Genomic DNA, 24,964 nt, shown 5'->3' on the forward strand with positions numbered 1-24,964 from the left:
TGAGTCTAGGCCAGCTGAAAGGCAAGTACCCTGAAGGCCACGAGGCTAGGGACAGTGCCATAGAGGAAGCCACCATGGCCACAGAACAACAGGAACAGAGACTGTATCAATCAATCACTGCTTATTTGCACACAGTGGTTAAGTATGTCAGCTAGCCACGTGGGTTGCTTGTGGAGCTATCAAGGGGGCCCTCCTCGAAATAGCATTTATCTCATTTCTTGATAACGGTTATCTTTTTATGTTTTGGTGTGACCTGTATACTAATCATATAAAGGTCACACTGTGAGCAGTTAGGGGTAACTTGCCCAATAGATACTGTATTTGTATTTCATGTGGCACTGAATTTATATTATAACAATATTGTAATACTCATTTTACTTTACAGTGATAAAACCATATAACTAGTTGCAGTAACAAAGATGAATACAGGTGTCAAGTTAAGCCACGCAGTTATATTCATCTTTTTTATGTATGGGCTGTATTATGATGAATATCATAATGAACCTCCTGCAGGCACCAAAAGTGAACGCTATAGAAATAACATTGGTGGAAGATACAAATATTTGACACATCTTAACTTGGTAAGGATGTCATGTTTCTCAGTAGTCCTGTATCTAGGATGTTAATTCCTGTACTGTACTTCAGTTAGTGTTTGTGGATGCTTTGTGATATATTATTGTATATTATTTTGTAAATTCCTTGTTAATTATAAAACTTGTATATGAATATGTGACAGGTATTCTGTAAAGTTTTCTGTGTATATTTGTTTGGGAATCTTTGCTGCCCATTGATTTTCTCTTGATTATTAGCATCTTTTGCAGATTTGTTACATGGACCCTTATTACATTAGTTGTGCACATAGTGTTATATCTTTCAGACAGATTTTGAACAGTTGTTAGTACATTATATTTTAAGTTATTAATTATTTTATAATGCCTTTAAATGTTGTACAACATACTGTATAGCTTTCTGATGCATGACCCAGGTACAGTACTCACATGTTATATGAAATTTATGTGCGTATATTATATAAGAGCACGTGCATCATAGAATGTCTCTATGCAATTAGAATACAAGCCTTTGAAATTTATATGCATATCATTTTTACATTTACAATTACACCAATATAAGAGTTGGCACTGTAGAAGATGATATTTGGCCTGAAGTGCTTTGTCATTCAATAAAGCTTTTAAAAGAAATTGTTACCTTCAATAGTCTACTCTGAGATTCTGTTTAATATTGTCAGCATTTTATGTTCTGTACAATGACTGATTAAAATAGCTTAAATTTCAGATAAGTGCTAATGTTTTCAGTATTGTATTAACTCTTCCACTGGGTAATTGTTTGTATGATCCTTTCCCCAGAACAGCATTGTTGTCAAAATTAAACAAAATAATATACTCTTGTGAATATATAGAACAGATGATGGTGTGGTGAATGCGTCGACCCGTGCTCGCTTGCGCTCTCCATTCTAAGCTGTATTACGGCCCACAACTACCCCCAGATAATATAGAACACCACCTACAGGCAGCTAAGTACACGGAGTCCAAGCATGTCATAACACATTGACAGTTACCAAATCAGTCACCTCATTTCATCGCAAACAAAATTCAAAACAAACTTTTCCTGCTGGGAGTACCAGTGCCTGCTGCCCGCCTCCGTGCTGCCAGATGCAAGTTTCTTCAACAATATATTCTTCATAGCCATACACAACCAACCATAATTCCCAAAAGCAAGTTTGCATAGGAAAAAGAACCCCAAATCTCCAAGCATGGCACCCATCCAGAACAACACCAACAGCCATCGTTTCTTGTCCTCTGGGGTCAGAGGCGGCGCTGCTCTCCTCTCTACTCTATCACGGAGCCAGGGGAAATGTGTCCTCACAAACATCTGCAAATTCCTCGCTAACATCCCACTTCATGCACTTAAACCGTGCTGCTAGTCCCTCACCGGAATTCTTTAACTGGCATTAGAATCAGTGGTTCAAGAAGCTGTGTCTAGTCTTCGAGGTCCAAATTACGATCATTTAGGGCCTTCAATGAGAGGAACAAACTAACCGCGTGAACCTGCAACAACAAATAACTCTTCTCTGCGAGGATGTTAAACCTGTCAAGCAAGCCAAAAACTTCAGTATGAAATAAACCATCTCCATGAGGAAAATACGCGTTTGAAAACCAACGATTCCATCAAAAAACAAGAGGAAGCGCTAGACAAAATGAATGCATGCATCAGTACTGTAACCACCCAACAATCTATCTCCCAGGACGAACAAGACCAGCAAAAGTTACTGGACTCTGTTATTATGTCATCTTCCCCTGTGGAAAGCAAAGGTGAGAAGTGTATTGAGATTCGTGACGGAAACTGGCCGTCTGCCACCCGGTTGGTAGTTCACACATGGTTCTCTTGGGAAGGGAAGGGAGGCGGTCCGTCTAATTACCACAAGCTACCACAAGCTACACAAGCTTCACAAAGCTTCCTGGCAATACGTTAGTAATGAATAAATATGATATATTTACTCATTACTGTATAATGTTGGTACAGTACTGAATGTACAACACGAAAAAACATTATTTTAATCTAAAAAAGTATCTTTTTATAAAGAAATTAGACGAAAATAAAGAGCTGGTGACGCCAAATCAAGTCGACGATCCAAGCGTCGGTTAGGTTTGGTTAGGTTTGGTTTGGTTAAGTTAGGTTAGATTAGGTTAGGTTAGATTAGGTTAGATTAGGTTAGGTTAGGTTAGGTTAGTTTAGGTTAGGTTAGTTTAGGTTAGGTTAGTTTAGGTTAGGTTAGGTCAGCCTAACCTAACATATCATATTTATTCATTACTAACGTATTTCCAGGAAGCTTTGTGAAGCTTATGTAGCTTGTGGTAATTAGACGGACCGGACACGGGAGTCACAAGTGACACAAGTGTCACAAGTAACATTACAAGAGGCTCACAACAGTCACTATACAAGGCACTTTACATTTATGGTGAGTCACACAGTTACTAGTCTTGCTGCACACCCACCCAACTGGGCGGCAGCTTTAGTCATGTGCATGCATTACTTACAGTAAGCAAATTTTGGGTACTTTGCAAGGATCTCAGGCAGCACATCATTATGAATGAAGTACTTACACATTTCTTGGACACTATTGATGGTGTTATCTCTAAATTCCGCGATTTTTTTGAATACTCCATGGAGGATTTTTTAATACGGTACATCCTACTGCTGCCTAGGTTCTTGTTTGTTTTTTAGATTCAGCTACTCAGAAAAAAGTTCCAAGCAGCATGGAGCCCGTCGTACTCACCTGGCACAGGAGATATGCGATTACCTGCCTCCAGTGACAACCACTGACACTACCTGCCTTCCCTGACACTACCCGACAAGCACTGACCACTTGACTTCCCTGACAACCACTTTCTTCACATGTATTTCTTTTTTACAACAAGAGTATATATGTCAATGTTTTATTTGTGACACCACCTGCCTCCAGTGACAACCACTGACACCACCTAACAAGCACTGACCACCTGACTTCCCTGACAACCACTGACACTATTTGCCTCCGTTGACAACCACTAACACCACCTGCCTCTCCTGAAAACCACTAACACCACCTGCCTTAAACAGTAAATATTCGTTAAGCTACAGTATATTTATGATATGCTGTAGTTTATTCCTTCCATACAGTGGGGCAGGGGAAGTGGTGTCGCCTTATTTTGAGGGTTCGTCTTATCTGCTGAATATAGGCCTAAATCTGAATTACACCTCTAAATTTTGGGGGTTGGCTTATACGCCGGCATATACTGTATTAAAATCCAACCCGTTCTCGCAAATTTAATAAGTCAATATTGACTTATTAAATATGTGCATAGGTGACATACTTAACATAATAGATACCCTTAAAAAGATTCATAGAAAACACCGACCTTACCTAACCTACTTAGTATGTTAAGATAAGCATCTTATTGCTTCGTAATTACAATTATTACCTAACCTATAATAGGTATAGGTTAAGTAATAATTGTAATTACGAAGCAATAAGATGCTTATCTTAAGATACTAACAAGGTTAGGTTAGGTCGGTGTTTTCTATGAATCTTTTTAAGGGTATCTATTATGTTTAGTATATCACCTATGCACGTAGTTAATAAGTCAATATTGACTTTACGAATTTGCGAGAACGGGTTGTAAAATCATGGGGGTAGTAGTAGTGAGTGATATTATTGAGGCAATAAAGTAGTGAACTCAAAACGTAATCAAGTAAACAACTTTAAGTAGTACAGTAATGAGATCATTTTATTAACTATATTTATATAATGTAAAGAGTTGGTAAGCAAACTATAGGTCAAATTACAAGAACAGTGTTATTTAACATGCAATAGTTAATAACAATATGATTGTGGTGATATTGGTACATTATGCGGACAGCAGCAATGTTAAAACAAACTTGTGAAAGCATAATAACTAAATAAATAGGAATAAGGAGTGATTGTAAAAAAGTACAGGTACTGCATGATGGCAAAACTATATGTAATGTGTATAATATTACTATCATTACTAATAGTATGATAATAACATAAAATTAAAGTACATTTCAGAATTTAAACTGTTTACTAATGGTAATGCAGTAGATAATATATAGGTAGTAATACTGATACTAAAATTGTATATTTGTAATTATCTTTAATTAGCAACAATAACATTCATTATCTTCTCATCTGTCAGCAACTTACTTGGGTCCAGAGTATTTCTGTTTAATTATTATTTTTCAACCTACATTTGCCTGCTTATATAGATTTTGTTGTTTGTCTTACAGTAGAGGTGAATAATGATGGTATTTGTTTCCAGCACCTGGTCTTAGGCCTTTAATGTTTTATTACACTCATCTTGCACTCATATATGTAGGCACTTAAAATGTTCTAATTAAAAAGGTTTTGGTTGCAATTGTCTTCATAATGTTAAATTTAAAATATTGTGACAATCAACAGTAACTGACATAGTGTATCTGTGTTAATATTGATTTGCCCTGTCAGGGTCTTGTAGTACAGTTTGCTTCATTATAGACTCACTATCAGGGATCCTGGGTTTGATTCCTCAATGGGATAGAAATGGTTTGGCACATTTCCTTTTATACAATGCCTCTGTTTACCTAGCAGTAAATAGGCACTGAGAGTTAGGCAAATGTTGTGGGATTGCATCCTGGGAGGCTCAGTAGTTCGACCGTGGAGGACTTCGATACAAGCCTAAAGTATACTGAATAGATATACAGTGCTGTACATAGGTTCCTGTTCTAGACAAAAATTAATTAATAACATTTATTTAATACTGTAGCTGGTAAATGAGTACTGTAATTTTAGATTTCTCTACAATCAATCATAAATGAAAGGTGAAAATGTGAAAATAGAAAATGCAAAAGGAAGATAAATGCAATAAACAATACTTCAGAATATATACCTGAAGTAAAATTTTAATTTTAATTTTTAAAGATTTAGCGAGACCAATTATCAGTTGGTCTGAAAGATGAATGTAAAAATATATCAGATGAGTTGTTAACCAAGAGATGAACAGATTGGCATTGTTTGGAAATCAAATGTGCTGAAAAGTTGGTTTTTAGTCAGAAATGGTTAAGACTTTAGTGAACAAATATTCTAGATGGAAATATGGAAGATGCAATTGCTTTAACCCAATGATTATTGTGCACTTTTTCACTTGAGGTGAAGTGGGGGGAATGTTACAGTACTGTAAATTGTAACAAATCTTAAAAAAGGTCACATATGGATTATTCTAATGCCCATAGATAACACAAGGTACATATTAAGTTGCAAGCACTGTAGAAGTATTGCAGAATAATGTGCTCATGCATGGCTTGGTATATTAATTTCTTGTACAGTAATTAGTTAAACATAAAGTTAAGGCAACATAAACATAAAGTTAAGTGTGTGTATACAGGGTGTGTATGAATGTACAGTATATGTGTTACTTTTATTATATATATATATATAATATATATATATATATATATATATATATATATATATATATATATATATATATATATATATAATTAATATATATATATATATAATATATATATACCTGTATATATAATGTATATATGTATATATATGTATATATGTATATATATGTATATATATATATGTATATATGTATATATATATGTATATATATATATGTAGAGAGAGAGAGAGGGAGAGGGAGAGATTGAGAGAGAGAGGGAGGGAGAGGGAGGGAGGGAGGTTGTAGCATTAATATTAGTTGCATATTCATTACAAGCATATGGTATAATTAATGTGCTAGTTCCCTGACATATTTATATTGTAATGAAAACTAAAGAGAATAAACATCAAGTAGTTATACACACAAGTACTTACATTCTAATTATAAACAATTTCAGCTCTTACAATGTGGGTTCTTTGGACTTTGTGTGCTAAACGACATCATTGGGTCAAATACAGTGATCCTAAGCCGACAGAGTTCCCTGCAGAAGTTACGTGACTGGCTATTTACGTGTTTGGTGTTCCCCATGGGTGTGGTAAGATATCATATTATGTATTTCATTGTACCAAAAGTTACTATTCTGATTTTCACTTAATGTTTTAACTAAAAACTAATATTTTTGATCATAGCCAATCAAGAGAAAGATTTTACAATAGAGACAATATAAAAATTCTTGACACATAGTTCAGTATGTAAATTTTGTATAAAATAAACTACAATATTTTGTAAATTGTTACTAAATAAAGCATAGTACTTTATTTATATTCGCATATGAATGTTTCTATTATATACTGTACTTACAAGAAAATAGAGAAATTAAATTTAATATTTTAATTGCTTATTTTATGTATGTGAAGGTGGTGGTGGAAGAGGTGTGGTGGAAGAGGTGGTGCAGTAGGTGTGATGGAAGAGGTGGTTCAGTAGATGTGGTGGAAAAGGTGGTGGAAGAGGTAGTAGAGTAGTTATGTGTAGTGTAGTTACAGAATGAGAGCTACGCTCATGGTGTCCTGTCTTTTGTCCCCAGCACTCTTTGTTATATAACCCTTTGAAACTATTAACAGTTTTGGTCTCCACCACCATCTCACCTAACTTGTTCCAGCTAACTACCACTCTGTGCGTGAAAGTGAATTTTCTTATATTTCTTCAGCAGCTTTGCTTAGTTTAAATCTATGACCTCTTGTTTTTGAAGTTCCAGGTCTCGGGAATTCTTCGCTATCAATTTTATCGATTCCTGTTACTATTTTGAATGTAGTACAATGGGACCTTACTTACGATGCTAATCCGTTCCCAGAGACGGATCGTAAGTCGGAGCGATTTTTCCCATAAGAAATAAAGGGAATTGAATTAATCCGTTCCCCACCCTCCAAAATATTAACAGACAAATACATTTTATACTGAATACAATGTTTTTTCTAACTACAATACAGAACCAAAGTTTCTCTTACCTTTATGGAGGGCTCTTGATGGCGTATGGAAGATGGTGATGAGGGGGGAGGAGGAGAGTTGTTACTGTTTGGAAGGGGAGTCCCCTTCCATTATCACATCAGGCAGTGATGTTATCTCTGGTGGTACTCTCTCTCCTACGTTTTGCCTGAATACCACTGGGACCTGGTTGTGGTTCAGTGCTTGTTTGTCTCACTACAAATTTGTCAAGAGACATTTGTTTTTCCCTTCGTTTTAACATTGGTCTGTAATGATGCATCACAGTGTCATTGAATAGGTTAAGGCAATGACCTACTGCAGCTTGATTTGGGTGAGTCGTTTCAGCAAAGGTTTGCAATTCTTCCCATACTGCACACATTTTCTTAATTGTTGAGGAAGAGACATTCTGTACTCTTGTTTCTGCTCTATGGTCAACCTTACATGTGTTTTCATATGTTGAGCCTTACCACTGATTTTCCTGGGACCCATGGTGTGATATATAATAATTACTTTAATGTTCAAAATGCAAAAAATCACCACAAAAGCAGAATTTCTTATAGGCGCGATTGTCACTAGGCGAGCAGCTGTAGTAAACTGTGGGAGGTCGGCCGCGTAACCGGGAACCACGTGCTCGGTCGATCCGAACGTGTACCAACAAATATAGGAAGTCGACGACACCATCAGATGTCGAGTCGGATTTTTTGATGAAATTTACATTGTAACTCGAAATTATCATAAGTAGGGGCAATCGTATGTCGAGGTGCCACTGTAATCATATTGCCCCTTTATCTTTTATCTTCTAGTTTGGCATGTTTAACCACTGGACTGCACTGGCCAACAATATTCGTTTCGGAAAAAGCTCAGGCCGAGAAAACACGAATTTAAGAGTTCGTACCATTCAAAACATGTGTGGTAGGTTGGGTATGAAATGAACTCCTGGGATCTCCAGCGAGAGGCAGCCATCGTGGAAAAAATTTCCAGAATGCCCCTAGGGCTGCTGGCTGGGTCAGTTCTGAGTGAGCAACCATGGGTGGTGCACGTGCCTCTGGTTCCCAAACCTCTGTCGGATGTGGTGTTGAAAGATCACTCTCTGTCGATGAAATTCAGACCTTATTGTTTGAAGAACATAAGGGTCATGATATTGATGAAGCTAGACACAATAAGGACCTAACACAAGGGTCAGATACAAGTGATACAGCACCGATGAGTAGCCCACCAGTGTCTTCTCACTGGTGGGCAAGGTTGGTCGGTCTGTCAGTCAGTCAGTCAGTTGATTGCTTGATTGATCAAGATTAAGCCACCCAAGAGGTGGCACGGGCATGAATAGCCAGTAAGTGGTACAATTTTTTGTTCAGTAATTCTTTTCAGTATTCTGAGGTTGCATTTAATCGTCAAGCTGCTATCGCGGGGGAGGATACTGCTTGACAGTCTTTATGAGGGTGTCCAGCTGCTGGACACCTTTTTCGACCAGGAGAGTGGCTGTGTTGATGACTTCAGGGTTGTTACTGCAAGAATCAAGGACTCTTAAAGCTCTTCTAAGGTCATTTGTTGCTTCACATTACAGAAGATAGTGAAGTAATGGCTTTTCTGTGACAGTTTGGCAGAAGATGCACTCTCTCTGTCGAGGTTCACCAATCTCCCAGTAGCATCTGTAACCTAGACATAGTCTATATAACCTAACTACTATTTCCCTGTGGATTCCTTTTGGGATATTGAACCTTTCTAATTTGGTTGCCTGAAGATACCATATTGCAGAGGGCGAACCTTCAGCTATTCTCTGGTGTAGGTAGGCTGTGTTGAGGTGAGAGTTTTTTGGTGATGATGTTTTTTTATGTTCTTTAGGCTGGGTTGAATTGTTTTATGTATCACTGGGTGACGAGTTGCCAATTTAGCAATTTCATCGGCTTTCTCATTTAATGGGATTCCAACATGGGATGGGATCCAGTTTAGTGTTATGTTGAGTCCTTTGCCTTTAGCGACTGATCTAAAATACAAAATGGTGATAATTATTTCCATGTTAACTTTCCACTGTTTTTGTCCTAATATTTGAAGTCCAGCTTTTGAGTCTGTGTGTATGATTGCATTTTAAGTGTTTTGTGCAGTCACATATGCGAATGCCTGTTGTATGGCAAACAGCTCAGTTTGGGTTGATGATACTAGTCCTCCCAGTCTCCAATATGCCTGTACGCTTGCCGTGCAAGTCAGTCAGTCAGGGTGGGCAGTGAGTGAATGAGTGAGTCATTCAGGTCAATGCAGTCAGTCAGACAGCCAGTGCAGTCAGTCAGTCAGTGAGGTTGGGTCAGTCAGTCAGTCAAGTCAGTCAAATCAGTCAGTCAGTGCAGTCCGTCAGTGGACTCAGTCAGGGTAGACAGTCAGTCAGCCAGTCAGGCAGTGCAGTCAGTCAGTCAGTGCTGTTAGTCAGTCAGGGCTGTTAGTCAGTCAGGGCAGTCTACCTCCGAGGCCACCATCTGGTAGGAAGATAGTCGAAAATCTGAACCGTATTAATACCGTACTGACCGTCTACACATGTCTGGAGGGGGGGGGGGATATATCTGGAAGGGTATTGCATGGTGATGGTGAGGATGGGGTAGGCTGTATCCGGTTTGGGGGTGCTGTGGGCATGTGGTGCGACCACAGCCAGTCTATGATAGTCCGCCTGCCACCCAAGCCCGCCCACTCGCCCAAACCCACCCACCCAAGAATGCCCACCCACCCAACCAGAACCCACCCAAGAATGCCCACCCACCCAAGAACGAAACCCACCCAAGGAACTCCCACCCACCTGCCTAAACCCAACCAAGACCACCAAAAAAAAGACCATCCAACTGCCTGAACCCACCTAAGCCTGCCTGCCTACCCGCCCAAACTCACCCAAGCCTGCCCGAACCCACTCAAGCCTGCCTACTTGCCTGAAATCACCCAGGAATACCCACCCACCCGAACCCATCTAAGCCTGCCCACCCGCCCGAACCCATCTAAGCCTGCTTACCTGCTCAAACCAACCCAAGATCGCCCACACAGCCAAATCCACTCAAACCTGCCCACCCGCCCAAAAATCCACTCGTACCCACCCAAGCCTGCCCACCCGCCCAAAAACCCACTCGTACCCACCCAAGCCCGCCCGAACTCACCCACCTTCCCAAACCCACCCAAGTCCACCTGCCAGCCAGTTAACCATCCAGCCAGCCCACTCATCATCCATCCTGTTGCTCTCCCAAATATGACTAAACAGTTACTGACATTTTAAAACTTCCAGATTTAGCAGACCTTCGGATTTAACAACCTGGGTACAGCCCCATATATAGGTCGCTAAATTGAGTGGATACTGAATCATTTTATTATCATTCTCTTTGACAGTTTGTGTCATTCATCTTCTGGGCTTTGTATGCATTTGACCGTGAGCTGATCTTCCCAGCTTCACTTGATGCATGGTTTCCATCTTGGTTGAACCACATAATGCATACTTTGCCAGTGGTTGGAACCATCCTGGAGCTGTACATAGTATACCACTTTTACCAGAAGGGATGGAGACTTTATGTGCCAATACTTGCTGCTTATTTTCTCTACCTTTCTTGGTATGTATCATTCTCTTTTTAAGTACATTAATTATGCTTCTTATAGCAAAAAGTATAGACTAATATCCTAATACAGTAAATGAAGAAATTCAAATTCAAAATCTTTATGTTTACCTTGGCAGAGAACCTGTATGTCACTTATTTGATAGCCCTACGAGTTACAGCAATTGAATTTTTAAAAATTAAATTGTTCTTTAGAAATTTAAATGCACTTTGGGAGGATTTGGGAGCCGGAAGCAGGAGCAGGGCAAACCATGCCCACTGGGAAGATAGAAGAGAGACAGACTGAACCAAGGCCTAAACAACAAACACCCACAAACCGAGTCCCAAAAACCCAAGTGGGGAAACTCTGGGGCCTCCAACTGGGCAACCAGCCTGGCCCATTGCAATAAGGAGGACTGATCATGCAACACGGCCGCCACCTGATCCCAAATCTCACTAAAGAATGGACGAGTAATAGGAGCACAAGTGGGGAACAAGACCCACCAGACCCCAGGTCGTAGGTGTCCCTGACCTGGACACCTGACCCCCCCCCCCCAGGGGGGGTCAGGGGGGTGCTTTACCATCCAGCTCCATTCGGGCTGTTCTCTGGCGGTTCTTTGCCGGAACCACAGGGTTTCTCTTAGGTGCTTGACCTTTGGGGTTGGTCCCTTCGTGTAGCCTGTTTGCTGGATTCTCGGGGTTTGACTAACTGTGAGGTTCATGTCCAAAGTGTGTTCTATGTCCTGGCGGACAGCCTGTCTCGGTTCATTCCTCTGTTTGCGGATTGGCCAGTCGTCCCCGACTCATTTCGTTGGCTCTGCCGAACATATGGACTCCTGGCCATGGACATCTTCGTGTCGGCATGGTCTAGGCGTCGCCCATTCTATGGGGCACCCTTACCCACCTGCGAGGCGTTCACGGTGGATGCCTTTCGGCAGGACTGGTCGAGGTGGGGGTACCTGTTCCTTTTTTCCCGGTCCAGCTGTTGCTTCAGGTTCCGACTCGGTTGGAGTCCATTCCCAAGGAGAATAGTCCTCATGGTCCTTTGGTGGTCAGCCCAGCTTTATTTCCAGACACTGCTTGACAGGTGTCCGAACCCGGGGCGTTTTCCCACGGCTCCGCCTCTTTCGGCAGGTTGGACTGGTCCTGTATGTGACTGGTTCGGCCTTCTCCTCGGCTCTTCGCTTCTGGTATTTTGACGCGGGTATCACCATCTCTATGGTGATCAGGTGGTTTCGTTGATGGTGTCCCACCTGCGAGCTTCGTCTTGGCGACACTATGACGTTCTTGGTGTTTCTATGCACCTTTTTCTTGCTCTTCATAGGTTGTCTTGTCCTTTCTTGGGTTTTCAGGACTACAGTTATTTGATGTTTCTTACTGTCGCCTCATTTTGTGCGGCGCTGGCGGAGCCGCTCCGGCTTGCGTTCGGGGTGGACGTCACATCTGCCCCATTCTGTACGCTTTCTCATGTTTTGTTTCACCTCCGGCCTGTTCATGCGTCGCCTGAGCCGTCCTGGTCCTTGATCAGGGTGCTTTCTTTTCCTCAGTTTGTGGTAGCTCCTTCGGTTCAAGTTTGGTTTTCATAGGGCATATTTTGTTGGCAAGGGCCTCTGCAGGTCGGGTTGGGGAGCTTCCGGCTCTTCCGGTGCAGAGGATTCTGCTGCCAGGTTCTGGCACTGGTCCCCCCTAATATAACATACATTAGCCTGATAAGCTCCAGGGAGCCGTGGGGGCTCACCCAGAAAATGGCGTTTCATTACATTCAACGCTGGTTTTTCCAACGTGATGAAAGATATGTAATTAATTAAATGTGCTTTAAAGATAGTATCTAGGTTAGAAATAATAATGTATTAATCCACTTTAAAATATTTATACATATTATTTTCATACTAGTGTGCTGGGATCAACATTTTATTTTTTTGGCAGGATTTGTTATATTGCATATGCTGGTGGCATCTGGGTGTATCCAGTGTTTGAAGTGCTGGACTTTACTGGAAGAACACTTTTCTTAGCTGCCCTTCTTCTGCCAAATCTGCTTTTTGTTTACTTGGGTCAGAAGCTTCACAACAATGTGTGGGGTAAGTGCTAATTAAACTTGTTAAATGCTTCAGCTCAAAATAGATCATATTAGAAGTTAGCTTTTATTTCAAATTGGCTGATTTTTCATCTTCCTGAGTCTAGGTGGCAAATAAAGATCTTTAATTTTTACTCTGATTTACAACATACTGGAAGCCTATATTACATTCTCATAATAAATAATTGTAGTCTTAAACTCCTGGCCAACGTACTTTCTCATGTAGGAACACCTTGAAAAAGCAAAATCCCACCAAAACAGAAAACCATGGCCAGAGCACACCATTGACCACCGGGCACAAAGATCAATCAAGAACTGACCAGTGGTGGCCCGGCTCGGCTAGACTGGCTCCCCCTTCCCCTCAACGAGAGGAGAGGTGGAGCTAACTAGGGAGGTGGGGGGGGGGGGGGGCTGGATAGACGAACTTTTGTTTGTTTTCTTATAGGGGGAGTTCTTTTCATATTTTGAGGGCTTTGGTCTCAATTTTCAACATGCAGTAGTCTGTTTTGATTCGCCTACCTTTCTGGGTACTTCCCTGGTCGATGGCAAGATGCTCCAGTACGCAACAAGAACTCTGCAACTGATGACTCCAAGTAGTATGGCACTTAATCAGTAAGCTAGCTTCAGGCTTGAGGGAGCCAACAGAAGGGTGGTAGACAGTTGACGTGGGACTACACTTTCGTATCCACCCTGGCAACCACATACATCAACCTCTCTTTCGGCCAAGCAGGAGCAGTAGCGACAGAGTTTTTGTATGTCTAGTTTTGTAAAAATAAAATTCCAGATTCATGATTTTTTTAATTATTAGTTACTGTAATATACAGAAATTAGAAATTTTGTCTGTACAGATTACAGAACTTTATTTGTTCTTTCCAATGATAACAAAAACATGACTGCATTAATATTTGTAAAACATTGGAATTTAACCCCTAAGCTGCTCTGGGCTATTTAGCTTTCAACACCCAAAGACACAACAAAAAATAAATAAATTTTGTTTTATAAAAGTGTTCATTTGTGTTCCCTGCTCACGGAAAAAATAATAAAAAAGTTGTAAGTGGCATATTTTGGCCGCAATAAGGTGGGGAAGAATAGCAAAAAAGAGGCATTGACAGAGCAAGCATCGGAGGCGGTCTGCTTCGCCCCAGCTGTCAGGCAGAAGTTGTCACAAAGATATTATTACCTAATTATTTCAATGTCTTTGATTGATTTTTTCTTCAAATGTCTGTCACTAATCCGGAAGGGGAATTCCCCGAGACCGCAAGAGTCTCAAGATCATCGAAGCACTTGCCCAGACCCCAAACCCACAGATGGTGAGGATCCTCTATGGGGGAGGCCTCTACCCTACTCTTCTCCTGCATGTGCGGCTCTGATATTATTCCACTGGCATTGCCCCCGGACTCTTCTCGGCTACGATGTGTCGTGACACATTCGTGCCTATGCTCTGCAGGTGTGTTTATGCGGTCTGGCATCTTTTTCGGCCAGGCGCTGGTTCGTGGTTTTTGGATGCAAACATAAGAACAGAAGAACAAAGGTGACTGCAAAGGGCCTATTGGCCCATATGAGGCAGCTCCTATTTATACCCACCCAGTCCCACTCATATACATGTCCAACCCATGCTTGAGTCCATGAATGGACCCCACCTCCACTATGTTACGAGGTACAATGGTGGTGATAAATGTTTTGAGGTATATGTTACACTGTATCGGGGTGTTATGAGGTGACATTTTGCTGCAGTTTTGATACTGAGGATGCGTGTTGGGGATTGGTTGTGGCGTCTTGTTGGACCCTTGCGTGCTTCTTCCTGAGGCCTTCCTTGTTCGTCTTGTGTTATTTGTTACACGGTGGGTCATGGCCCCGTTTTCTGTGGTCGTGGTCACTCATTTCTTGGCCGTCTTGCAGTGCCTGGCTTAGCCTTTCCATATACATTGGATTCTCTGTACTCACATAGTTGTCCTCATCTAGTTGTGCTTGCGGGGGTTGAGCTTTGGCTCTTTAATCCCGCCTCTCAATTGTCAATCAAAAATTTTTTTTTTTTTTTTTTTGGTAAGAAACATGGAGCAGCCTACCTGACAAGCACTGAACAAACCTTTTGCTATAAAAAAATGAAAAACAATTTTACAAATTTGAAAAATGGACAAATGTCATAACAGTTTGTTCAGTGTATGTCAGGTAGGATGCTCCATTATTTAATAAATTGAATATCATATTGATGTTTTTCCGTGGTGGAACGGATTATTTTTATTTCCAATATGTTTATAGGATTCCATGATGTTCAGTTCCTCGTTGGTGGTTGCATTCAGGTCCTCTTTCACATAAAGCAGTACACCACCTGCTTATGTTGTTCTGTCCTTTCTGAACATTGGATGATACCCTAGGAGGAGGAATTCCCCTTCAGTAATGTCCTCTCATCCCCATGTTTCACTTATGCCAATGATGTTTGGAGTCTTGGCCTCAGAATATGCACACAATCCATCAGATTTATTCACCAGGCTTCTGGCATTATTGTAGGAGCTAATTAGTGTTCAACTATGTGGTCTGGGGAGATATAGACATGGTTATACCTGTCAAGATCTTTTAGGCTATGCACACAGGTTAGTATCTTCCCTCTGTGTTCAAAGCTTACCATGGTTATGCGTACTACACTCGCTTTGGGCTTATAATCTCTCCTCGTCGGACAGATTAAGATCTTCCTCACTTCCTACCAGTTTCACTATCATTTCCTCAATGATTTCCTGGTCAATCTTATCCTCTACTTTTGCTAGGTTCCTTATGATGAGGTTGTTTCTATGTTTTTTCTATCCAAGGCTTCTGCTGCTCCTGACAGATCTTCACCTCCACTTTCTTCAACTCTGCCTGCATTCAGAATATTTTCCCCGAGTGAGGGATTACCTCCCGGGATCACCTGGTTTACCTCAGCAATCATGCCTACTCATTTGTTAGTTAATGATTGTTGAAAGTCCATAAACTGTTTCATCAAAACTTTCTGACCCTCTTGTAGTTCTCTAATCATGTCACAAGTGCATTTCCCTCTGATCTCTTCATTACTCTAAACTGTGTCATTGTTGGTGGTGCCTGGGTCATTTAGGCCCTTGCTAGGCTTACTGCAGGGGTATGCAGTGGAAATGAAAAAGGTTTTTGCCTTCGGTTGGCTCATTATTGTAAGCCTCGATTAATTTGTCTTGGGTAATGGGGGGCTTGATGTGTGCATGGAATAATTTTTGGCCTTTTTTTATGAGTATGGGCTGGCTTAGAAGCTCGTGCCCTTACAAGGGAGTTATTCATCAGTTTCGAGACTTTAGGTTTTGTGAATCCAGCAGTTGTCTGTAAAGCTTCACTGGCTTTCTGGATATTTTTCTGGAGAAATGGCAGAATATAATTTGCTCTCTGTACCTCGTGAGGGAGCCAGGTTCTGGTTCTAGTCCTTTGTAGGCCAAACACATCTCCTATGGCTGATATGACTTGTAGTATGGAGCAATATCAGTGAGATGGCTACAGGTATCCACCAGATGACTCCCCTTGAAAAGATAACTTACAGTACAAATAATGCAAAAAGTGACAATAACATCTTTCAATTGTTGCTTCGAAGCATTTTTATGCAGTATATTTTTCTGGAGGAGCCCCTTAGTGGCTCCCTGAAGCTATCTCATCAGAGCTTTACCAGAAAGAGTCATTTCATCACATTCACTGCTGTTTTTTTGTATTAATAAAATGTCTTACTTGAGCAATCATAATTCTGAACATTGTAGTAAAAAGTTGGTATATATTTAAATTGTAGTGTAAATTGATGACAAATGTGTGTGTAGTGTAAGCTGATTTCCTTTGTAATGACAAAACAGCAGTCAGCTGATTAGTAAGCTTGGGGAGTGAGGGAGGGTTGTAGTCCCTCCCTCCCTTCGCCCTCACCAGTTTACAGAGAAAATATTATCATTTTTCTAGTTTGGTTTCTATAATGATTGTATATATGTAATTCTGATACCAAATTGTTTGCAAATTATTGCTCTGTCATATGCCTTAGTCAAAATGAAGAATGTACAGTTTTTGTGAACATTTACATTGAAACTGGTTGAGTTTGTATAAATCATGGACATTACATAATGTTTGTTCCCATCAATAATTGTCATATACCTTGTATTGACTAAACCACACATCAGAAAATAAAGAAATGATGATGTTTCGGTTCGTTCTGGACCTTTATTGTGTGATAAAAATTCACATGACTTGACAATGGTCCAGGATGGACCAAAACATCATCATTTCTCTATTTTCTGATGTGTGGGGTTTGGTCATCATGTCTTCAGCGACGTTATTGTGACTCGTCTGTAATTGTCACATAATTATGACTTTGATATGGAATTGTTTGCCAATGATTGCTCTATCATATGCATGTTAGAATGTTATATATAATAACTATTTTCTGTGATTTGTTTTATTAATATAAATGTGAAGAAAAAGTGTGTTATGATGGATTTGTACTTGCCTAAATGTGCTTCAGGGTTATTATGAAGATATTTCACTACAATCCCTTTCCTGGGATTGGTAAGGTCAATCAATCGTTTGTCCTTACCAGGACAATCCTGGTAAGGTAAGTCACAAACATTTATATGCATTATAGTGGTTGTAAGACCACTGATTTTCTTCCTGAGGGGAATATGTTGCCTGGAGTCTGACAAATGGAACAAAATCCCTTATGGAACAAATTAGCCTCCCATGTAGATTATTTAAGCAAGGATACACTATTATTACCTTTTCTTCCTTCCCTTTCCTTACAATAATCTGCTGATACACAAGTCTGAACTTATTATACTCAATGTACTCCCAACACCTCTATTAAGGCCCTAATTTGTTAATATTTCTCCTAACTTTTCACAAATTTTAAATTATATATCCCTCAAATCATTATCAGTTACTGTATCATCTGTTACATCATCACAAGATCAGTTATGTTCAACAACTTTTATTGTATGAACATTGGTGTTAAATATTCATTTAGGTATCTTCTGTCTTTTATTCATCATTTACTGTATAATTTTATCACCAAGTTTTAATAATCACAGATATTTGCACGATGTTAATGTTTTGAACATGATTAATTCTTTATACACAGGTCCTCAGAAAGAGCAGACAAAGAGAAAGGGGAAGAAAGAGTAGATGTAGAGAAGAAAGCAGAAGGGTCATGACAATGGAGAGAGCAGTAATATGAGAGAAGAGAATTGTAACAATGGAGAGAGAAGAAGAGTAGTTTCAGTGAAGAGAGGAGAGAGTTGTAACAAATAGAGACAAGAGACATGGCAGTGAAGAGAGAACAACAACACTGTGGCAGGATTATAACAAAAGCTGCTACAAAAATTCTTACAGATTTTCTGATGATTTGAATTCATTTATAGAATAATGTTCTCTATCACACTACAAGATACAGCAGTACAAGTCAAGATTTATATGGAAAATGTAATTGTTAATCAACAAGATTTGTGGTTATTGGTATTTAGGTGGTGTTTGTGTATTAACCACTGCACTGCGCTACATTATAATATGACACGCCCGTCTGTGTTGCGCTGAAAATAAATTATTTTCAAAAAATTATTTTCTTATATATTTTTAAAATTTAGTTTCTGATCACAGGAAACTAATATAATATATATTGTATGTGACATACTTTAGGCATGATAGAGCTGAGAAGTTGAGCAATTTATGGTCACTGAGTGATGAGGCGCTCGGGGACACTCAACTCCGCCACCCTGTGGGGCAGCAGTTGCCGAGAATGTAATTTTCCATAATTACTGTATTTCAATGTCTCTCATTCATTTCTTTTCTGTTTTTTTGCTGTAATATTATTCAAAAGTGTGTAAAGTATTCAAAAATTTGTGGAATTTATATAGTTCAATGTGTGGAACATTGCTATGCTCAAAATTATGGAGCTCATATATGGTAACATGTATATTATAATCTAAAGATAAAAAACCAGTGTTTTGCTGTTATTACACTATATACACACATTGTATATAACTATCTACATTTTTGTGCACCATAATAAACCACAAAGATCATGTGTTGAGAGTTTATGTACACAAAACAACAATCCAAGGTCAGCCTAGCGGCCGACAGCTGAGTGTGGCAGGAGCTGCCCCAAATACATTTTTACATAATTATTTCAGTGTCTGTGAATAGTTTTTATATCTAGATTTTTTTTGCAATAATAATATTCAATAACATGTAATATGTGGATATGTAGTTAAATGTGTGGAACATCGGTATTCTCAAAAATATGGGGGATTGTAGTACAGTATATTATATTCTTAGATCAATCAAACAGTGTTCTTGATGTTATTACGCTATATACACATGTTATATATCAGTATCAACATTTATATGCACCATAACATACTAATAAGCAGTTCTGTTGAGTATGGTGATGAAATCAAAACACAGCATGGAGCCACAAGCAGATGATGCAAGACAATGCCTCCAATATTCTACACATCTCGCTATGACTAGCAACAAAACTGTTGTTATTATCACAGTCCTATTACAATATCCTGAATATGAATTTATTTCAACATGGTTATATTATGAAGGAACATAAGGTCATTTCATGATGCATAGATACAGGAAACAATTGCTAGGTGCTGTGTTTGTACCTCATGCTGTGAATATCATAACTAGCATTGTGTTCACTGATATCTCAACGTTGTACACAGTCTTTGTCACAGGATCATTTATGACACTATCAATGCAAAATGTTTTTAGCTACCTATTTTATTCATCATTACTAAGTGATGCTCTGGTCCCTAGCTGTACAGCGGTGCTGTGCGCTGCTCCTAGATACGCCAGCCTTGGTCGCTCTTCAGCCAGCATGGATGCCGATTTTTTTTTTAAGATGGCGTCTGTTTAGAACAGAATGTGCATCCCGTGTACCCGCAGGAGTTTTGAATTACTTCTATACCTAAATGTGCCATATGGCGCTTTACGGACCCCCCAATTGGGTGCCTTAAGGCGCAGTACAGTGGTTAATAGTAAGAATGTCTTATAATGAATTTGCTAAAATTTATTTCTGTGGTTTAAGCATGTTGAGTGTGAATAAGCATGTCAATTGAGTGTACAGTATATGTCAATATATGCTATGCACTCTATTGTGGATTATGGGTGTTATTGCTTATTCATTACATTAAATACTAGTATTTATGTTCATCTATTCATTAATAATTCTTTAAATATTGCAGCAGCATCTTTAAGAAATTTTTTAAACTAAAGTAATATGTATTACTGTAAATGTAATGACCATTGTGAATGTTGGAAAACATATATAATGTATTTTTAATAACAGAATCATCTATTATGCTCAAATATATTCCTGTCATTTTATATTACATGTACAAAGTACTGTAATCACAAGTAAATGGTATCATTATAAAAGTACATGGCTGCACTGACACTAATATGTAAGAATAAATATTTACTTGGAAACATTCCAAATTAATTTAGCATGTTTTTTATAAGTACTTAAGATTACACTAAGAATGACGATTAAAGATCAATATGTGAGGTGAAGAAGTCACTGTAGAGGTGATAGAAGACTTTATATTGAGGCAAATGGTACAGACCATGGACAAATGTGAAGAATTTGGTGATTAAAGTGTATGATTTTACAGGACATGTTGATGAGATAATTGATTATGAATTGTGCACATTGCAAATGCATTATGGGAGAGTAAATAAAGGCACCTCACCTGATGAATCAGTTAAGTGTATGCCTAGTGAATCAGCTTAGAGAATGGCAAATAGGAATAATGATGAAATAACAAGAGAAAATATTCACTTTAATTCACATAAAAAAAAACATAGAATGTAATGAAACACCAATTTCTTGGTGATCCCTAGTTGCTTCCTGAATGCTGGTAAAGTGTCAAACTACTAGGTTCCATCAGTCGCGGAGTTCTTATAGACCTGCCAGGGACCATGAATCAGAATCTGGCTCCCCTCTTAAGAGGTACAGAGCAGTTGTACCATGATAAAATTGTTTGTGAATTTGATTCATGTTCACTACCACCAGGGATGCACCCAGAAAGTCAGTGAAACAAAACAGACAGACCATTGCTGGTTAGAAGATCGACACCTCAAAATTGCTAAGAGAACTCCCCCCCCCCCCTCACCCCCACCCAAGAACGTAAAAATTGAAAATTCATGAAACTATTGCTAGGTCATTTGCCCACCTCCCTCCCCTCCTCAAGACTGGTTTTCTGGGAGAAGGGGGGGAGACCCCTTATGGCTCCTGAAGCTACCTATCCACAGAGAAGGAAAAGAAGGGGACTTAAAAGCGAGGAGGGAGTGCCACAGATATCATAATAAAGAGGAAACCACAGGCCGACACACAACCCAAGGCCACACAAGGTCGATGAGGACCAGGAACATTCACAACATACCTGGCTGCCAGGACCCTGTTCGACCGCCAAAACCCCAATGCCTGAATATTGGTCCAAGACATATTGGCAAACACAGCGAGAGAGTGGCAAATTTATGAACATAAGGGAATGAGGGTAGACCACAGGCTGGCTCAACTTTATAACACTGCAGATGAGCTAAGAAACAGGAACCCTGGAAGAAGAAACCTGAGAAACCAGATCAACCCTAGAGTCCACTGAAGCAGAAGTCCTTCAAATGTCCAAATCTGAGTCCTTAAACACCAACCAGGGCAGCTCCTGAGCATCCAACCAGACACACAACCTAGGCTGCTGCAATACAGAAAACCTCCAGTGCTCAGCGATCCCTGCCTGAAAACCTCAAATGTCATCAGGAGGGTTTGTAAGGCGAGTAAAATGCAGACAACGAGTCCCATACAATTCAGGGTCGAAGGTGACACTGACCCAGCAGGCAGTATGGCGGAGGAAGAAGGAATGAGCATCGCCACGTGGCATCAACGATACTCAACTCTATTCAAACTCACATAAGGCAAGAGTGAGTTTGGCGGGGGAATCCAATGGACACACAGGGAATATCCAGGGTCTGTAGGGAATGGCTCTACAGGAAGCCCTACAGGAAGCCCAGGCACTGGAATCACAACACTGGAATCCAAGAGTATGAATCATGCTCTTCAGCGAAGGCACTAGGAAGCACACAGGTAAGAAAATCCTGTGCACATGCAGCTCCAAATGCCTTATCCTCCTGGTTCACACTGCACAAACGTGTTTTTGAACAGCCACAAAGGTAAAAATCCACTACTTAGCTCAAGCAGGAAACTAGAGCCAGAGTGGACAGCCAGGACACTTAACTGCTGTCAGCAAGGACTGAGGGTGGAGCAGCTGGCTTACCCAGTCTGCCTCCCTCTTCCCCCAAATGAGGTGCGAGGGTGGGGTGAATAAGCTGGATATATTTTCATGAATTTTTACATTGTTGTGGGAGTTCTTGAAGCAATTTTGAGGTATTGATCTTCCTTCTAACCAGCAGTAGTCTATTTTGTTTCGCTAATTTTCTAGGTGCTTCCTTGGTGATAGCGGACATGATTAAAATTAATTTTTTTTATCCTAGTGCTACTGCTCTCTGCACTTCTTTAGAGGGGGGGGGGCCAGGTTCTGGCTCATAGTCCCGGTAAATCTAAAAGAACTCTGCAACTGATGGCACCTATTAGTTTGGCATTATATCAGCATTGTAGCTTCAGGGAGCCACAAGGGGGAGGGCTCCCCCAAGAAACAAAAACATGAATGAGTGGGGCAAGAAGCAATGCTAAATATAATTTAACCTATGGTACTTCATACAGGAAAGGAGGAAGATTAAATACTCTATACATTTTGTTATTATAAAAATTTTATGCTAAAATTAAAATTAGTACCATTAATGTAAAACATATGCAATTGTAATCAAGAAAAGATCTTCACCCACAGAATGCTGAAAACATTTAATTCATTATTCTCATGGTGGGTGTGGTGGCCAGGTCTTTGAGCAAAATCCTTTGTAGTCTAAGTTTTTAAGTGTAGTTTTAAGTGTCAACTAGATGTGCATTTAGATGTGAGAGCCCCCTGGGTTAACACATCTATTCCACATTGATTAGTTTGAAATACAATGTGGTTAATAAATAAACAAAAATCATTTGTTTTTTCACCATAAACAAATACAGTGGTACCTCGCATAACGAATTTAATCCGTTCCATGTTCGTCATGTGAAACGGACGTCATACAAAACGAGTGTCCCCCCATGTAACCAGTGTGATGCACTTTATTTATTTATTTATGCATATACAAGAATGTACATAAGGAATGTGAGGATACAAATGTGGTAATTACAGTCTTGTAAAGCCACTAGCACGCGCAGCGTTTCGGGCAGGTCCTTAATCTAAGAAAATTTTAAGGAGGTAAATACTTGCAAAATTTATAGACAAAAAAATGATAAGTTACATGAAATGAAAAAAAGAAGATGAGAGAAAATTGTAGGTACAGTATATTAAAGCACATAGGTAGCTAAGATTGATTGCAATGACAGCTTGAATGGTAGTTGACAAAAATTGGTAGGCACAATACAGCAGAAACAATATAAGATTGATTGCAATGACAGCTTGAATGGTAGTTGACAAAAATTGGTAGTCACAATACAGCATATGGCTAGCACATAAAAGAAGACAGCAATGAACACAATGATAAGGTTGTTTGATATTACATAAAAATTAGGAGATTGGGTAACACTAGGTACAGAGCAAATTTAAAGCTCAGTGTAGGAAACTAAGAAGATGAAGTTAGGTACTTTTTGGTTTTGCTTTTAAATAAGGCAAAAGTTTTACAGTTTTTCAATTCACTAGGGAGTGAGTTCCATACACTAGGTCCCTTAATTTGCATAGAGTGTTTACACAGATTAAGTTTGACCCTGGGGATATCAAAGAGATATTTATTTCTGGTGTGGTGATAATGGGTCCTATTACATCTGTCCAGGGAGAGTTTCAGAGCATGGTTTGCATTTAAGAACAGGGTTTTGTAAATGTAGTTGACACAAGAGAATGTGTGGAGGGAGTTAATATTTAGCAAGTTTAGGGATTTAAACAAGGGAGCTGAGTGTTGTCTGAAAGCAGAGTTAGTTATTATTCTGATAGCAGATTTTTGCTGTGTGATGATGGGCTTAAGGTGGTTTGCAGTGGTAGACCCCCATGCACAGATACCATAATTAAGATAGGGGTAGATTAGTGCATAATATAGTGAGAGGAGAGCAGAGTTAGGAACATAATATCTGATTTTGGAGAGTATACCAACTGTCTTAGAGACTTTCTTAGTTGTGTTGAATGTGGGTGCTGAAGTTGAGTCTCTTGTCTAGGAATAGGCCAAGAAACTTGCCATCATTTTTATTACTGATGTTAATGTTGTCTATCTGTAGCTGAATTGCATTTGATGATTTGCTTCCAAATAAGATGTAGTAAGTCTTTTCGATGTTCAATGTTAGTTTGTTCGTTGACATCCATAAGTGGACTTTTTTTAATTCATTATTCACAACATTATTTAGTATATGTGGGTTGAGGTTTGAGTAGATAAGGTAGTATCGTCAGCAAACAATATAGGTTTGAGAATATTAGAGACATTAGGCAGATCGTTTATATATATAAGAAATAGAAGAGGTCCTAAGATGCTGCCCTGTGGCACTCCAACGGTAATTGGTAGAGTGGAAGAAGTTGTATCATTGATGGTTACATATTGGTGTCTGTCACTAAGATAGGATCGGATGTAGTCAAGGGCAAGGCCTCGGATTCCATAATGCTGGAGTTTAAGTAAGAGGTAGTTGTGATTAACAGTATCAAAGGCTTTTCTTAGGTCAATGAAGAGTCCAAGCGGAAACTCATTTTTGTCAAGGGCTGAGTAGATAATGTCAAGGAGACTAATGATTGCATCGTTGGTGCTCTTTTGGGACCGGAAGCCAAACTGGCAGGGGCTGAGTA

At 39.6% G+C, this 24,964-nt stretch overlaps 1 protein-coding gene and 1 long non-coding RNA gene across 6 annotated transcripts in view; one reads left to right on the top strand and one right to left on the bottom strand.

Moving 5' to 3' along the window:
* The window catches only part of LOC123768764 (androgen-induced gene 1 protein), a 36,507-nt gene extending 13,369 nt beyond the window's left edge, over positions 1 to 23,138 (top strand). For 4 of the 5 annotated variants that reach the window (XM_045759547.2, XM_045759545.2, XM_045759546.2 and 1 more), the window contains exons 2-6: positions 386 to 581; positions 6,406 to 6,543; positions 10,788 to 11,005; positions 12,914 to 13,065; positions 18,166 to 23,138. In XM_045759547.2, the coding sequence (XP_045615503.1) occupies positions 420 to 581; positions 6,406 to 6,543; positions 10,788 to 11,005; positions 12,914 to 13,065; positions 18,166 to 18,209 (714 nt within the window). In that variant the 5' untranslated portion in view covers positions 386 to 419 and the 3' untranslated portion in view covers positions 18,210 to 23,138. The remainder of the gene's footprint in view (positions 1 to 385; positions 582 to 6,405; positions 6,544 to 10,787; positions 11,006 to 12,913; positions 13,066 to 18,165) is intronic. The other variant, XM_045759548.2, reaches the window with a different exon arrangement.
* Positions 1 to 24,964, bottom strand: part of LOC138358426 (uncharacterized) — a 41,354-nt gene that overhangs the window by 11,989 nt on the left and 4,401 nt on the right. The window lies entirely within an intron of this gene.

This window comes from Procambarus clarkii, chromosome 83 (assembly GCF_040958095.1).
Source record: "Procambarus clarkii isolate CNS0578487 chromosome 83, FALCON_Pclarkii_2.0, whole genome shotgun sequence".
In the NCBI taxonomy this organism is placed as follows: Eukaryota; Metazoa; Arthropoda; class Malacostraca; order Decapoda; family Cambaridae; genus Procambarus; species Procambarus clarkii.